Here is a 16,683-nt window from a genome sequence, read left to right as displayed (position 1 = left end):
TTAACCGTCCCCCTTGGTCGCCTTCTACGATCTCCACGGAAAAAAGATACCTACGGAGTCAGCAATCAGAGTTTCTACCTGACAAATGTGTGTGGGTGGTACGGCAATGCAGAGCAGCAGTTGGCAACACCGCGTTCCCTGACATTACAATATTATTATTATCATTGTCTGTGCACGTAGGGGTGATCGGTGTTGCAAAAACATCGATGATGGCATCGATAGCCAAACATCGACACGCGATGATTATCGAAGTCATAATATCGATGTCATGCGACATTTGATTTGATGTTATTGCGAACGTCATCCAAGGTGTTCTGCGGCGTAAGCAATCAATAAAACAACCATAAAAATTGTTTATCATTCATTCATTTAAATCATTGAATTTTTTTTCGGGGGGAACACATAAAAAAATCTAACTAGGTACTTCATTTTTTTTTTGTCAATCGACATTACGATTTAGATTAGGTGTCCGGGACAAAAAAAACTGTATGTGCCCGTATCATCGATGTTACGATGTATATTAATATTTATACATTTATACATGTAGGTATTTACTTAAAGTAAAATAAGATAATGTTACCAAACAATCTACTGCTGATTTATAAAACTCTTTGCACTTTTCGAACATGCTGACTCTTTGATTCTTTCAACACATTGGTCATTGAATACTAGAATTTATATGAATTTATGTATAATATATTCATATTACATCGATACATCGATGATCGTCGGAAATCGATAAATATCGAGTGTCGTCGACTAATCGATGTTTCACGTGTTGAAATATCGATGTTGTAACGTTCAATCGTTCACTTCACTGCGTTAGAGTTACGTCTGTCAGTTTGCTTGATCGTCGTGGTTTGTCATATAGGATTTGGTCATTTTATGTTATTACTATCGTGCTGATATTTGAGTTAGTATCTGAGATGGCAGTTTCGAAGTCTACGAACACCTACAACCGACAAAATTGGGAAGATTCTGTAAGTAATCAAAGATTCAGAATAAATTTTTTCATAAGTATTCCTGTATGTGAAATCCCATTAAACTAATTAACCATTATTTGTCTTTGCAGGACTTCCCGATATTATGTCAGACGTGTTTGGGCGATAACCCATATATACGAATGGTAATTGTTTTATTTCTGTTTCTTTCATAATATACATATCTAATATATATTTTTGTAACATTATAATAGTGGTTTAATATAACTTAACACTTGGTTTTTCGTTTCAGACCAAGGAAAAATATGGAAAGGAGTGTAAAATATGTGTACGTCCTTTCACTGTATTCCGTTGGTGCCCTGGATCCCGCATGCGCTTCAAGAAAACGGAAATCTGCCAGACCTGTTCCAAATTGAAGAATGTGTGCCAAACATGCCTTTTGGACCTTGAATATGGGCTTCCGATTCAAGTTAGAGACGCTGCTCTCAAAATTCAAGATGATCTACCACGAAACGAAGTCAATAAGGAGTATTACATACAGAATCTGGACAATCAAATGTCAAAGTCTGATGCAAGTCAGCCAAGTAACTCTGCTTTGAAATCGAAGGGTGCTTCGGATCTGTTGTTACGTTTGGCTCGGACAGCCCCTTATTATAAGAGAAATAGACCACATGTTTGCTCTTTCTGGGTGAAAGGAGAATGTCGTCGTGGTGAAGAATGTCCATATCGCCACGAGAAGCCCACTGACCCAGATGACCCATTGGCCGACCAGAACATCAAAGACAGGCAAGTATAACCATCTATTTGTGCTTATTTTTTAGATTACTCTTTACAAAGGAATACCTTGTTTATCAGTTGTTTTTTGTGTACGAGTCACTAATTTAAATCTTTTTTCAAAAACAGATATTATGGCGTAAATGACCCTGTAGCCGAGAAGTTGATGCGTCGAGCAGCTGCCATGCCGGCACTACCTCCACCTGAAGACAACACGGTCACAACACTGTATGTGGGCAACCTTCCGGACAACATCAACGAAGAGGAACTGAGGGGCCATTTCTATCAGTATGGAGAAATAAGGTAAATGCTTCTTTTCAAATAAATGATAAAATAAATAAATAATTTCTTTATTTCTGTACCAACTTAGATCAAAAATATTTGTGACCGAGATCTCCTTTTAAGTAAGGAATTACCTGTGTTAGGAGATCCCGCTCTTCAATAACAACAAGTATTTAAGTATATTTAATTTTTACGTAGTACATATTATGATACTAACAAACTTGTTAATTGTACGTTTATATCATGGTTTCTTGTAATAGGGTTAAATTTGATACAGGCAGACTCCACTCAGTATAGTAGCTCTCTTAAATTGAAGGAAACAGCCTAATCTTGGGTGTGGTCCCCCTTTAAGTTTCTTCATTAAGCTCATTAATACCAAAACAGGTAACACATGATCTTCAACAAGAATTTATTGTTTGTTCTAGATCCGTAACTCTAGTGCCTCGAGCTCAATGTGCCTTCGTTCAATACACAACGAGAAGTGCAGCGGAACATGCAGCAGAGAAGACATTCAACAGGCTCGTGATCGGAGAAAAGAGGCTTACCATCAAGTGGGGAAAATCGCAAGGTAAAACACAATGTTTCATTATATAGAAAGCAACAAAACTAGTAAAGTTATTGAGAAACAAACCATATGAACAGAGGTTAAAGGAACTGAATCTCACAACCTTGGAGCGTCGCAGACAGAGAGGCCGCCTGATCGAGACCTATAAAATATTATCAGGACATTATGATGTACCTAATCTGCAATATCTGTTCAAACTCGCGGGAAGCAATAGATTAAGGGGTCATTCTTTGAAATTATATCGCACTTCAGCAAAGAGGAAACCCAAGGAAAATTTTATATCAAATCGTGTAGTTCGAGACTGGAACCGGCTCAATGAGAGTGTTGTCACTGCACCTTCGGTCAACAGTTTTAAGAATAGATTAGATAAAATCTCCAAAGTTTTGGATACACACGCATCAGCTTAATAAGCTGCTAGTGTGTTATAAAATAAAATAAAATAAATAAATAAAATATATTCGAATAAAAGGGACTTTTAATTTTGTTTTCTTTCTCTCTCTTACTGTGAGGGATAACATCTTGAGTGACTGGATGGAATGTGTAATGCCTTACTCATTAGGGAACATGAAATATTTTTTGCATCAATCATTGTTAACAGGAGTATGATTTCGAAACTGACAACAATATTTTAATTTACAGGTCGACAAGGTGCAAATGAGCAAAATGATATGGCTCCCAGGTTGGAGCCAGTGCCTGGGCTTCCTGGCACATTGCCTCCACCGCCAGCATTCTTGCATTCATTCCCACCTCAGGTATGTATTTCTTCCACGTGTATTGGAATTTCTGAATTGCGAGTTAATTTGTATGCACCAACCAAGTAATATAAGCAAATTTTTTTTGGCCGTTTGCTGTTTATGGGCAATTGCACTCTAGTAGTCCTTTTACATAATGAAGAAGATTAATAATTTTGTTATATTACAGATGCAGCCACCTCCAAATCGTCCAAACGACTTTTTCAACCTTCACCATTATGGAGGCCCGGGTTGGCCGGCGTGGGGCGGACCCCCGATGGGACCCGGGGCACCGCCCCCAGGGCCCCCGCCCCCGCCGGCGGGGCTCCACTACCCCAGCCAGGACCCCAGCAGGCTTGGGGCCCACGCACACGCGAACACGCCTCAAGCATAGTGTTAATTGTAAATTTAATGATTATGTTTAAGACATACCTATTGAAAGGTATAAGTTGTGTAAAGCTCACTTCACACCGAGATAGAAGCGGTTTTAAGCAAAGCAGAGAGAATACATCGTTTCGTTTTACAATCGTATGAAAACGGCGCGCAGTGCCGGCGCCCGCGCACGTGTCCAGCGTCTCTCGCGCGCGTGCCGTCTCTTTAATCTCGGGGTGAATTGAGCCTTAAAGTTGAGCGCTAAGTTATAGTAGCTTAATTAATAACTTGATCTTTCTATTTTGAGTTTACTTCTTCCCTAATAGTAATTTTTAGATATGCGTGTTATTAAATTTATGTGAACAACTGTAATTTGGAAGCGTTTGAAAGTTGTTACGCAAGTTGGGAATAAATTTGCGTAACAACTTGCATGTAAGCATCAGTTTTCGCCAAACGAACCAAATACAACAAAAGCTAGGAAAGCCAGTATGTTGGTGAACTGCTAAATGTATTTTTCGAAAAGCAAAAAAAAATTATATTGTACATATGATTGTACTCTTATACTTTTAAATTACTCTTTTTTATTTTAAACCTACTTTTTACAATAAAGATTTACTATAGACGTAGATCTTCATTATTCTAGACAATATATATTCTAGACTAGACTATAAGAACTATAAAGCATGAGGATTTTTCAGATGAAATGTTTGCGATCAAATGTTTAATTAGCATATTTGTGTATGAATAGGGCAGTAGGACTTATAATAAATAATGTTTTGTAATAATACATTATGTATGTTCTGTAAATAACAAAAAAAGAATAATAAACGGTGTAATGTAATTTTTTTGTTTTTTTTTTTAACTTCCATTTTATACATACTGTAAAACAGTTTTCTTAAGATCCCTGCTGCGAAATTTACACAGATTTCTGAACGGTGGATGGCTTTTTTCAAAGCTAATTAATAAAAACAAATAATCTGAAACTATATTTATTATTAATCATAAGTTTATAACATGACTTAATCGTTATAAAACAGTAAACATTTAGATATATCTACTAAGTGCCTTCTCTTACCATTTATCTGGGTAAGGACGGTATTATAAATAATTTACATTAGTCTAGGCCCAGATATATATTACCTACTTATTGTGTCCTAACAAGTAACAGTCATGATACAATCAATTGGATGAATTAAGCGGTTTCTTCCATAGAAGTCGGAATGAGACTAAAAAGTGACAAATGTGTCATCGCAACTGATGGTACCTACCACTGATAAACTATGGTGCAAACTTTGTGGTACAGTCAATCGCATATCAAGTTACCCTGCACAGGAACTCTATGCTGTGATAATAGAGGCTAATTTGCAGTGAATTTGGGTAGGTTGATGTACTGTTGACTTTATTTAATCACCACTATCAGAGACCATAACTTAAAAACCCAGTTTTATATTTTCAGCTTTACCACTGCGCAGTAAATTGTGTTGCAAGACGACGACACATTACTATAGTATGTAATACAACATGACATTTCCATTGTCTTATTCCAATTCCCATGGGGATTTCAATGCAATATAGTCAATTGACTAGTTATGCTTATCTTACGCTAATTTTTTTATACAATGATATAAATACTAGTGTTGTGCTAAAGATAGACTGCACACTAGGCAAGAGCTTCGGAAATTTGGGAAAGGTTAAGTAAATGGTCCAATACAACTATGAAGTAGAAAATCGAACACATCTACTTTAAGAAAATTCAATATGAATCACGATACTGAAAATCCGTAACACCAATTTCCAAAGTTAAACACATTCATTAACACATTCTTTATATGGAATGTTCACACGATATAAAATTTCTAATACCAATGAAAATGTACGTATTATTAATGAAAATTATTGAAAAACCTCTCGATTAAATTATAATCCAGATGTGTCACGATTGAATTTTTAACAATTAACGATTTTATTTTATAGTTATAGCGTCAATAAGCTCAATTAATAAAACTAAATCATTGCATAGCTAGCATCGAAATATTTATTACAAACATTTAATATAGGTAATTAATGAAATGCGAAAACATTTTAAGATCGATACAATAACATTAAAGTTCAATACATACTGGCGCAGAGTTAAAGTGTCTCAAACTATTATAGTTAGCATAAAAAATCAACAAATAATAATTTTGAAAGACGCTTTAGTTTTGAAATTTTCTGAATATTTCTTCAGCTATTGTTCGGATTATTTGACCTTTTTGTCAAATTTAAGTATTTTTTTCAAAACACAGGCTTCTTTATAACAATCATAGTAAAGATAAGACTTGTATTTCGTATGCCAACTTATTAAAAAAATATATTCTTCGACTTTGCGTTAGTATGAATTGATCCCAAGAATTATAAATACACAGCCATATCACATTTTGGCCGTATAACTAATCAGTTTATAAATAACTGCTACTTCCTATGTTTTAGTATGATATTTAATACAATTTTGATCATAATAGTTTATTGTTTTCTAACGATAGAAGCGATTATAATATAATTCAGTTAAAGGACTCAATATAAGTTCATCAAATATCATACTAAAAAAATATAAAAAAATTATATATAAATAATAAAACTTTGCCAATCTCTTTTTAAATACGTGATCGTGAAAATTAATTTCTAAATAACTGAATAATCAAACGTATAGGCAGACACTCAGAATATAAGTTGAACCAAAATGGCGGCGGTACGTGCAGATACTTTGGCCAACAGACGTTAACGCTTCATACATCACTGTATTGCGTATAGATCAATAGAATAAGTAGAACAATCAACTTACGTGCCAAGCATGACGTTGTCAACTCTCGTGCCATCTTTATCTACTTTTTAGAGTGAGAGAGAGAGACACGATAACATCAATTTCTATATGACTCTTCAGAATAATTGAAAATAATAGTCTCGCGATAGCATATGACCGCTTGGTTGTCATTTGGTTGGTAATTTCTGAATATTCCATAAGTAATTGTTCTGAACCATTTTCCAGCAAAGTCAGTTCCTTTGGCTATAGCCACTCCACATAATTACCCAGTGAGAAAGTAACTGCTATTATCTTAAAAAGGATATTGTTCATAGGAATATGCGAAGTGAAAATAGTGATTTCTTTAGTCAAACCCTTACAATTTACAGTGTCAAGGCGAATATAATAAATACTTTTTTATATCAGAAAGCGTTATCTTGATAGATTGTACTTCCCGGTCGGGCGGCGTTCGCTGCCCTGTCATATCGTTTATAACTGTAACAAAAATACAAATGTTAAGGGTGCAACCGGGGACACGCACAAAAAAAGGCAAAAAGGCTTGTAAACTATCATGACTTTTATAATAAGAGAACCGGCTCCAATCAATATACTAATTTTTAAAGGCGGTTCAATATTTAATTTTTTATTTGAAAACCTTCTCCTAATTGTAATAAACTTTCCCAATAACAACATCTATATCAGTTCGGCAAAGCGCGAGATAATAATCGCAGACAAACATACATAGAGGTCCAACCGAGAACCTCCTTATTTTTAGAAGACGTTTAAAAAAAAATGCTTGACAGCTGGTCTACTAAAACAATAGCAGATATTAAGTGATGTGACGTCAATAAGTGATAACTTGTATCCAATTTTGAAAATAAATTTATTCTATTCTATTCTAAGATGTGGTCTCTGTCTAACCCACCTTGAAAGAGGCGTGATTTATGTATCTATTCTATTCTGTAGGGGGTCAAGAAAGGGTGCGCTATTAAAGAGCTAACGCTCTAGCAGTGCACTCCTCCCATGATTCGGCTCTTATAACCGGAAGGTTGGTAGCGCCACGGGCTTTGGTGCGATAAAAGTCTTTCCCATGGATTTCGTAAAAGGCGACTAAGGGGTAAGCTTACAAACTTGAGATTCTTCTATTAGGCGATGATAGCAACCTGTCACTATTTGAATCTCAATTCTATCTTTAAGCCAAACAGCTTAACGTGGCCTATCAGTCTATACAAGACTGTTGGCTCTGTCTTCCCCGCAAGGGATATAGACGTGATTATATGTATGAATGTATGTATAAGTCTCCGCAACACACACCCGTCTAGTATCTGTTGGCGTTTGCTATCTGCGCGTTGACAGCGGCTGCGGCCGCGTTAGAGGCGGCGGTCTGAACGTGTTGGTTGCGGAGTATTTCCGTTGTGAACTCCGCTTGAGCTTTGGCTAGAGAAGCGCCCGTTGACCTGTAGATTCTGTGCACCTGGAAGAGAAAAAAAAATGTGTGGACATTGCTATACTTTTAAGTAGGTAACTAGCGTTCGGCCGCGGTACGAAAAAGCACGGTAATTTTCTGCTCCCACGGAAATTTCGGGATATCCTCTCTTAGACAGAAATACATAACTGTGTTACAGACAAACACTTACTAAAAGATGGTAACTAATCGACGGTGTTTCTGTTGCCGCTATTCAACAAAAAAATAATAATATTTTTTTTTGCCGTGTGGTTACCGGCACCAATACAAAAAGAATAGGACCACTCCATCTCTTTCTCATGGATGTCGTAAAAGACGACTAAGGGATAGGCTTACAAACTTGGGATTCTTAGTTAGGCGATGGGCTAGCAACCTGTCACTATTTGAATTTCAATTCCATCATTAAGCCAAATAGCTGAACGTGGCTTTCAGCCTTTTCAAGCCTGTTGGCTCTGTCTACCCCGCAAGGGATATAGACGTGACCATATGTATGAATGTAATATTTTTTTTTCTCTCATAGATAATATGAATGGCATGGAACCTCGCCTTCTTGCGCGAGTACGAATCGCACTTAGCACGTTTATTTTTCTGTTTTACTAGAATTTTAATACCTTAGTGAGAAGCATGACGTCAGCCACCACGCACGTGATGAAGCCGATAGTCACCAGCATAGTGATGATCCCCACAGCGACGTTCACTTTGAACGCGTTGATGCTCGTTATTAATCCGCTGTGAACAATTAATTAGAATAATCGAATTCGATCCAGAAGTTATTTAGTTAATTCGTTAAGAAAAAAACAAAAATATTTATTTTTTATATTGATATGAACTGAGTCATTACAAATAAGGAATATATGTATATTCTATACTGTTTTCGAACCTAGATATTGCTATCACTTATATAAAATTAATTAGGTAAGTAATACAAATAGAATAAATATTCAGATGAATTAAATCAACACTAGTGACATTATACTATAAGCTACTAATACAGTAATTAATTACACTTAAATAAAAGAGGTACTAAAGCAAAACTTATTATAAAATTAAAAACAATCATTACAAATGGGTATTGATACGTTATATTAAGTTAATGACCCCATTTAATTGCGCTTTAATTACACTGATATCTCTAAACACCTTTTAACCATCTTTAAAAAACACTTGTTTGCACAAATAAATATTAAACTTACTAGCAGATGAAACTAAATGGATATAAAATCATAATTCCAACATATAAAGTGATCATACAGCATCAGTCAACTAGATGAAGAAAAATGAAATTAGAGTCAAAACACTGAAGATTCAAATAACATAGGTGACTTACCAAGACCCTCCATCGCTGAATCCGATGGATTGGACGAGAGTGATGATGATTTGGAACAGGAATATGAAGAAAAACACCATGAAGTTGAAGGAGGAGTCGCTTCGGAACGCCTTGTAGATGGGACGGTACCAACAGATGAAACTGAATGGTGTTAACAGCACGAAGTAGAGTATGGACAGGCCGAAGATCGTGAACCCTTGATCCACGAACATGAGGGACATGGCCCCGATGATATTCAGAGCTAAGACCAGGGCGTGGACTGTGGACAATATTTTGTAATTAAAAAATTGGCCCATTACATGAATTTTGTGGCTTTGAAAGTTTGAAAAATTATTTTATGAAATATTATTAAGCCTTCGAAGATGGTGATAACAATGTTTTCTGGCTGGATAACTTAAAACAACAACTTAAAATTCAGACCTTGTTTATAAACAGCACCACACTCAATTTGTATGCAAAAAATGTTTATCAATTTCTTTGAAGTTTGAAAATTCATCAAAAAACAGAACATTCTTCCTACCGTCCTACTTAAATAAATGTCAAAGTTTGTAAGGATGTGTATTAGAACCTTTTTGACACAAAATCATAGATTTGGCGGATTTTGATCAAATTTGGTATATGTTTACCCTGGAATAACATAATAAGTTCTTTTCATCCCGAAACTCCTACGCCAGAGAAGTTAAATTTATATAATTTTAACAAATAAAAGAGCAGATACTCACACATCCACAAATGGTACAAGTGCCTCACGACCCTCTGGAACTCCAACGGGATATCCACATTGATGTCCTGGTAGAAGCAGGGCTGCACGGGGCAGAAGGTGGGCAGCGGCGGCCAGTTGTTGCGTCTGCCGGCGGAGCCCGCTCTTAGTTCCGCCTCCCGCCGCGCGAGTTCCTCAGCCTTGCGTTCTAATTCCTCTTGTCTCCGCTGGAGATCGATTTCAGTCATCATTTTTTGTCACAATTTAAGGTAAGGACAGAGAGGTGAAAATTATGAAGGTAATTATTGTTAACCAGCCAGTTATGAATAAAGAACGTGCTCACAGTTGGCTCGGCTGGTTATAAATTAGATCTAAAACTTTTACTGGCCGAACTTAATACAATTATTAGTTGGAAAAAATGTGATGCAAATTATAGAACATTTTTTAATCTTAATGCTTGGTGAATAAGTGAAGTCCCTCCTTATCGTATTACGAATGAAAACAGCGAAACCATTATATGATCTAATTGGATTATAATTAATCATTAAAAATTAAATGGAACCAAAAAACAAAATAAGACACTCAAACTGTGAATTGACTAGGAGATGATAGCAAGTGCAAAATGGAACTAACATTGCGGTATTTGACGGGAGTAGGCGTTTAATTTATGCCAATTTATCCAGGGCGTTATTATGTCAAGCATTTTAATACTTATATATTCTTTTTTTAACATTCATATATGTAGATTATTTTCTCTCTGGACTTCTTTAAAGATAAGAAGACAGTAATTGCAATGTGTGAAAATAGGTGGAATGGATAAGTTACTTTTTTACTTTTATCGAATCCACCTCAGAAAGACCACAAGCTCTGAAGCATTATCACTAAAGATGCCACAAGGACCACGAAATGGTTCAAGTTAAGTCTCTTATCTTATTCAGTTAGTATCTTACCAAAATATGTATAAGTAAACAAGCACTACATCTTGCAATCTACTTATCAAATAAATTAATTTGTTATCAATTAATCTGTGTTATTTTGAAAGACAAAATCAAGCTGTTGTTTAAGATATATAAAATCTCTATGTTAGTGAAGCCTTAGATTATACCACCTTTTTGCTCAATCTGTCATTGGCTAAATACTTTTATTTATTAAATCATAATTAAGTCTATAATACTCCAAGATACAAATAAAGAAAACTCATATGAATGAAATTTCACATAAACATATACAAAAAATAAATAAATATAAACTTTGATAAGGGTTTTTTTAATGACTAAGTAAAAAACATATGTGATGTCATATCAATGAAATGATAGTCCAAGGCAATAGAAGATATACAATAAAAAATGAATGAGTCATAAGTGATTATTTACCTTTAGCTCCTTTGTGCATTGTGAAAAAGCAAAAAACGTGTTAATTTCATGCGTTAGCTAAACACTAATTGTTCTATTTACAAAATAATGAACATCTATATTTTCAATTTTGAATAAGATACATTTCTGATTTTCACACTAAGAAAACATCCTATCAATATTTAAAAACTATATAACTATTTATTCCTATTTCAAGTAATATAAAAAATGTGAAAGTTTGTTTGTTATCTCTTCATGTATTATCTAAGATTGGTTCAATCTTCTTGAAATTTCACATATATATAATTTAGAGTCTGGCAAAGGTTCATCTTGTATTATTTTGAAGGTGGTTATAAATAAATAACTTTTTTTTCTTACCTTGCAGGAATGTCTTAGAAATTTATTCTATTTGTAAGACTTTTATTTATTATTCAATACTTTCAATGACAAAGTTCTATACATATATGTGCTAAGTTAATACAATGACTGTGTCACCAATGTATGACTATTATAGTACTAGGCATTTTGAGTTGGAACCTTTCAAGAACATTTTGGGGAATACATTCGCTTTTCGTTATATTATTAAAATTTTATTTTAAACATGTTACCTGAAAGTCTGCAGTGGTGAAGTTTGGTGGAGCTCCCTGTGCCTGCTGTGACGGCTGCTGTGGTCTCTGGTAGTTACCACTTGGGGGAGACACAGCCTGCATGATGGCAGGCTGTGTGGGTTGTTGCGGTGCCTAAAAAATGAAAAAATTCTTAATAGAATCTTATATAATTTTTTTTTATTACAACCATGACAATTCTTAAGAATTCACAAAAGGGTCCTTTTAGAACAGATTCAATGTTCCCAATTTAATTTACTTAGTAAGCTTTAACACTACAGTACTAATAATTTTTCACTTCATCATAATATTGAGCCATTAACACAAATCACATGTAAGAAATTATTAAGCAACAACAATTGGGTAAGTATAAAACTTCGATATAAATATGACTCATAATAGTGCATTTTGACTGGTCTTCGTAAATGTATCGCCGAAATCTGTGTGCATACCTCCCACTTAATACCAATAAGAAAAAATTACCGTAGGCTGATTTGCATTTTGTTGACCGTCGAATGGATTGTAGTCGTCGAGACCTCGTGTGGCATTAGTTGTACTTCTTGCAACTTGCTGAACCGCTGGATCCTGAAACACAACTTCGAAAATATATCAACAGAACGACAAAATAATATTTATTTCGCAGCACAGGCTTACTCACAGAAAATGGATTGTCTATGGTTGGATCACTAAACGGATTATCCTCGAACGTAGGCATTGGTACAAAGTTAATTAAGCCACTTTCTTACTCCTAATTAAGTATCAAAAACAAAGGAAAAAGCCACCTCACAAATGAATAAATAATTTTAGCATAAAATAGAGATAACAATCGACCGAAATGACAGATCTGCTGATGTGACGATTATTGACAGTTAATGAAGATGTTGCTACCAATAAAATAATATTTTGTTGACATTGTTAAAATCGCAGAAATAGTCTATAAAATTCCAATTTAATCAAAGTACATAAATGAAGTTGTTTTTCCTAGTGTATATATTATCTTCTTCCCGTTGTACTTGCTTCTTTTTACGTATTTTATTTAAAAAACAAAATATCTGCTAGATAATCATTGCAGTAAGTAGGTTTATGAAATATAAATAAAAGCAAGATTTATTCCTCATTAGAATAGAAGAATAAAAATTACTTTCTTCATAATATAAAATATAAATACTATGTCTTTAAAAATACAATTCTTACGTGTGAGAGTTGGAGATTCTTTAACAAATGTGCATGTATATCGAAATACTATAAAATTTGGCTACGGGCCGTTTTACGTTTTCTAGATTTAGATGTTCATTTTATTCATTATATTATTTTTATTGGAAGCTACTTGTTCACTACATATCATAACAAAATTATAAATGCTTGTGGATTTCATATCTACACGATATGACGTTGAACAACAATTAGTTTTATCTAGGATTTTATCATACATAATATATGATATTTATCTGAATTATTTTATAATTTATATCTTAAGGTACATAACCTTACAACTAACATATTTTTCTGAATGATTGTGATCGCCTGTCCTTTTATTTTGAAACGTTGGCTAACTGTGGGAAGGCGAAAGTGAATTTTGAAGTTGGCAATTTACAAGTGTCAGTTTGTGTGAGAATTCTGTCAAAGTCGCCAGCTGTTTACGTTTTCTGGCGTTATTTTGCGATCGTTTTCTCAACTTTTGTTATACAGTATTGTTTTTATTGCTCACGCTTTTACTCATTTTAACATCGGGTGAAAAATAACCGTGCAACAATTAATTAATTGAACGATGTCAGATGTCAAGAGGTGAATAATCTGTGTATTGTGGACTAACTGTGTGAGTGAGTTTTTATATTGTTTGGGATTTGGAACGATAAACATTTCGGTGAGTACTGCCTTTTTATTTCACATATCATGGTCAAGCGCACTGAGATTTTTCGGTTACGTATGCAGTTTAAAAGGGGTAAAATAGTGGCCACTTGTTAACTGCATTTGGAGCATGCCTCGAGACTTGCGTAATGTAGAAGTGGTTTAAGTACGTGTACGATGTAATTCATGATATGTCCTGGTTGGTATTCCTTGGAGGTGCGCCGCATGCGCAACTGGTAGTGTCTGGCCGTTGTCATAGACGCGTGCGCAGCCACAGACGAAGCGAAAGTTGTTTTAACTTGATATCCAGGAAGTTATTGCGCATGTTGAGATAATTTATCGGTCTCTTGTTATGTTGAGTTTGCCAACATCGTGGATTTGTTCTCAAGGACTGGTGAAAGACCTAAAAATATTTCTTGGCCTTAATAGTTACCTACTATATCAATAGTTCTCTTTCCATAGGTTTCAATACTTTTTATCCTAAAACTATCATGCCTTGTAGGTTCTTAGATTATTATCTGATTGTAATTAGTACTTGCATGAAAGAAGATTTTAAAAGAAAAACTAACAAAACCATTAGTTACAACCTGTTGTTAAGTTATAATCATCAGTATAGTCATCAGTTCATCAGTAACTATTGACTTTATTACAGTAATAGTAAGAGAAACCTGTCATTGGCCTTATAATAGCATAAGTTTAATACTGTATTAATATTTAATGTATACGCTGTTGGTTTCTTTAATAAAATAAAAAAAAAAAAAAAAAAAAAAATGCTTTCACTATCAAAACCAGAAGTATCAAATTTGCATATCCTATCTTAAAACATTGAGCATTTTTACTTTCTCTGCTGCTTACAAGTTTATTTATTTTCGGAGGTACAAAAATGTTAAGATTGTGTATAAAACAGAAAAAAAAACAAAAAATGTAGAAATTGCTTTGTATTTTTTAAGGTAAATTGCATTACAATAGCATTATCATGTTGTATATGAGTGTATGTAAGTATGAAATAAAACAACACACAAAAGTCATATCAAATCCGAGTGTTAAAGGGCATCGCTTCTAGCAAGTCAGTGACCTTCATTTCATTGATAACAGTTTAAATAAATTTATTTTTATACTTGAGTATTGATGAAATAATTTTAATAGGTAGTTAGTTTAATAGGTCCAAGATCCAACTGACATAAATCTCTATAAATTTACATAGTTAAGTAAGATTTTTTCATTTTACTGACAGTCAAGGTTTTCATACTCAAGAATCTGCCTACTCTATTAAAAATGACAATTCACATCAGTGTTAACACTGAGATTAAAGATTTTTTTATAATCTTTCTTCCTCCTGGCGTTTATCATGGTTACATTGTCACCTTACTGAAAAGGAGCCCAGTGCGTGCCTTGACCATGATCTTGTATTGGGTACCACAATGCGACTCCCATCTGACCTTTGAAACATTTGCAGAAATATCCTAATTGAATGATTGTAAAAGCTACACTAGATAAATACCATCTTGTATTGAACTGTGTTTCAGTTAATATATTGGATTTTATAACAATTTGAAATCTTTCCATTTAATATTCTGTGATGTATACAAGTTCTAATGAGGCACCTAGTTTTAATAACCTATTAACTCCATTCTCGTATTGCAACCTGAATTCTAGTTAATTGTTATTATTTATGTCTTTTAGAGGCTAAAATAAACACACCTTTAATACTTTTAAACTTTTCCGTTGCATGATATTAAAACAGTGACCATGGTCAGTGCAACCCGGTGGAATCATCAAGAAAAAAACCCTTTTGCAGATACAAATATACCTTGATGAAATTGTGACATTCTAGTGAAAGGTTAGGTCAAGTCAGGAGTGCTCTAAACTGATGATGTAAACAAAATATCAAGATGTATGTAGATGAATGAAGACAGAATTGTGGAAGGGAAACAATTTTTGTCTGATCCACATATCTTCATTATGCTAATGAAGTTTGACTCAGTTTCAAACATCTTATCACTTATTATTAGGGGATTAAGGCTGCACCAAGGCTTGTTCTATTTACAGTGGGCTACAGAGAAAAGTATACCACCTACAATATGACTTTCATATGAAAGTGGTATAGGTACTTTTATATATGGCCCCACTGTAAATGTTCTGTATTTTGCTGTTATAGCTATAACAGAATGGATGTGTCAGCAATAGAATTATATGGGAATGGGAACTTCCCATTGAGACAATGTGAGATGCTAGTACACACCCACTATTGAATGTTCACAAGACAATCAAAACATAGATTCTACAAAAACAAACTATGAAAACAAAGCAAAGGTAATACAGAGGTAAAGCTCATTTATGAATAATTATAAAAAATTACATATATATAATTAATATCTTAAAGTTGTAGCTAGCTAATTGGTCGATGGGACGAAACTTGAAAATAATAGGCCAACAATATGAATATTTATCGCTTTCTTTTTCGAAATATAGTAGCCGGCGGGTAACGTATAATGAATAAACTTTTAGTGTAAATTTTATTTATGTATTTTACTAGCGACCCGCCCCGGTTTCGCACTTCGAAGTTTTAAAGATCTAAGCATACATACCTACAAACAGAGAGACAGACGCGGGAAGCGACTTAGCTTTATACTATGTAGTGATAATTATGACTATATCCCATTTTCATTTGTATGTCACCAATAAAAGTCAATGTGGTAATTTGTTTTGAAAATCTTTACTTTGAAGTGTTAAGCGGTTGTCCGCATGCATGGTCTTGGATTATTTTATTATCGATGTAAAATTGGCGACCTCTGTGGCGCAGCGGTAGAGCGCTTGTCTGTCACGCCGGGGGTCCCGGGTTCGAATAGCAGCCAGGGCGTGATAAGAAGCGAACTTTCTCTTATTGGCCTGGGTTTTGGATGTTTTTATCTATATATAAGTGTTTATTATACATACATACA

General features: G+C 34.4%; 3 protein-coding genes across 4 annotated transcripts in view; 2 read left to right on the top strand and 1 right to left on the bottom strand.

Moving 5' to 3' along the window:
* The first annotated feature begins 833 nt into the window (after nucleotides 1-833).
* Nucleotides 834-4,503, top strand: LOC106143311 (pre-mRNA-splicing factor RBM22). Its single transcript, XM_060948390.1, has 7 exons — nucleotides 834-980; nucleotides 1,073-1,126; nucleotides 1,234-1,727; nucleotides 1,845-2,018; nucleotides 2,423-2,565; nucleotides 3,202-3,314; nucleotides 3,484-4,503. Exons 1-7 carry the CDS (start codon nucleotides 927-929, stop codon nucleotides 3,685-3,687), a joined length of 1,236 nt encoding a protein of 411 aa, XP_060804373.1. The 5' UTR covers nucleotides 834-926; the 3' UTR covers nucleotides 3,688-4,503.
* Nucleotides 4,504-4,638: 135 nt separating this feature from the next.
* On the bottom strand, nucleotides 4,639-12,765 carry LOC106143312 (secretory carrier-associated membrane protein 1). The gene is made up of 8 exons (XM_013345363.2): nucleotides 12,552-12,765; nucleotides 12,377-12,478; nucleotides 11,897-12,028; nucleotides 9,959-10,163; nucleotides 9,237-9,495; nucleotides 8,521-8,638; nucleotides 7,759-7,918; nucleotides 4,639-6,939 (listed from the first exon to the last, which is right to left on the bottom strand). The coding sequence occupies exons 1-7, from the start codon at nucleotides 12,606-12,608 to the stop codon at nucleotides 7,763-7,765; spliced, it is 1,029 nt and encodes a 342-aa protein (XP_013200817.1). The 5' UTR covers nucleotides 12,609-12,765; the 3' UTR covers nucleotides 4,639-6,939; nucleotides 7,759-7,762.
* Nucleotides 12,766-13,509: 744 nt separating this feature from the next.
* The window catches only part of LOC106143309 (furin-like protease 2), a 242,167-nt gene continuing 238,993 nt past the window's right edge, over nucleotides 13,510-16,683 (top strand). For both annotated transcript variants that reach the window (XM_060948387.1, XM_060948389.1), the window contains exon 1: nucleotides 13,510-13,757. The gene's annotated coding sequence lies outside the window, so the exon portion shown is untranslated. The remainder of the gene's footprint in view (nucleotides 13,758-16,683) is intronic.

This window comes from Amyelois transitella, chromosome 16 (assembly GCF_032362555.1).
Source record: "Amyelois transitella isolate CPQ chromosome 16, ilAmyTran1.1, whole genome shotgun sequence".
In the NCBI taxonomy this organism is placed as follows: Eukaryota; Metazoa; Arthropoda; class Insecta; order Lepidoptera; family Pyralidae; genus Amyelois; species Amyelois transitella.
The sequence above is the reverse complement of the archived record's forward strand: the minus strand, read 5'-3'. Positions and strand labels throughout refer to the sequence as shown.

Bases quoted from the DNA above. Each gene is read 5' to 3' on its own strand.
- LOC106143311 (XM_060948390.1), top strand. From the start codon at position 927: ATGGCAGTTTCGAAGTCTACGAACACCTACAACCGACAAAATTGGGAA. The intron at 981-1,072 runs GTAAGTAATCAA...TTGTCTTTGCAG, and splicing joins GACAAAATTGGGAAGATTCT to GACTTCCCGATATTATGTCA. The intron at 1,728-1,844 runs GCAAGTATAACC...TTTCAAAAACAG, and splicing joins GACCAGAACATCAAAGACAG to ATATTATGGCGTAAATGACC.
- LOC106143312 (XM_013345363.2), bottom strand. From the start codon at position 12,608: ATGCCTACGTTCGAGGATAATCCGTTTAGTGATCCAACCATAGACAAT. The intron at 10,164-11,896 runs GTAACATGTTTA...ATCGATCTCCAG, and splicing joins TCACCACTGCAGACTTTCAG to CGGAGACAAGAGGAATTAGA. The intron at 9,496-9,958 runs GTGAGTATCTGC...TATTGTCCACAG, and splicing joins CTTGTACCATTTGTGGATGT to TCCACGCCCTGGTCTTAGCT.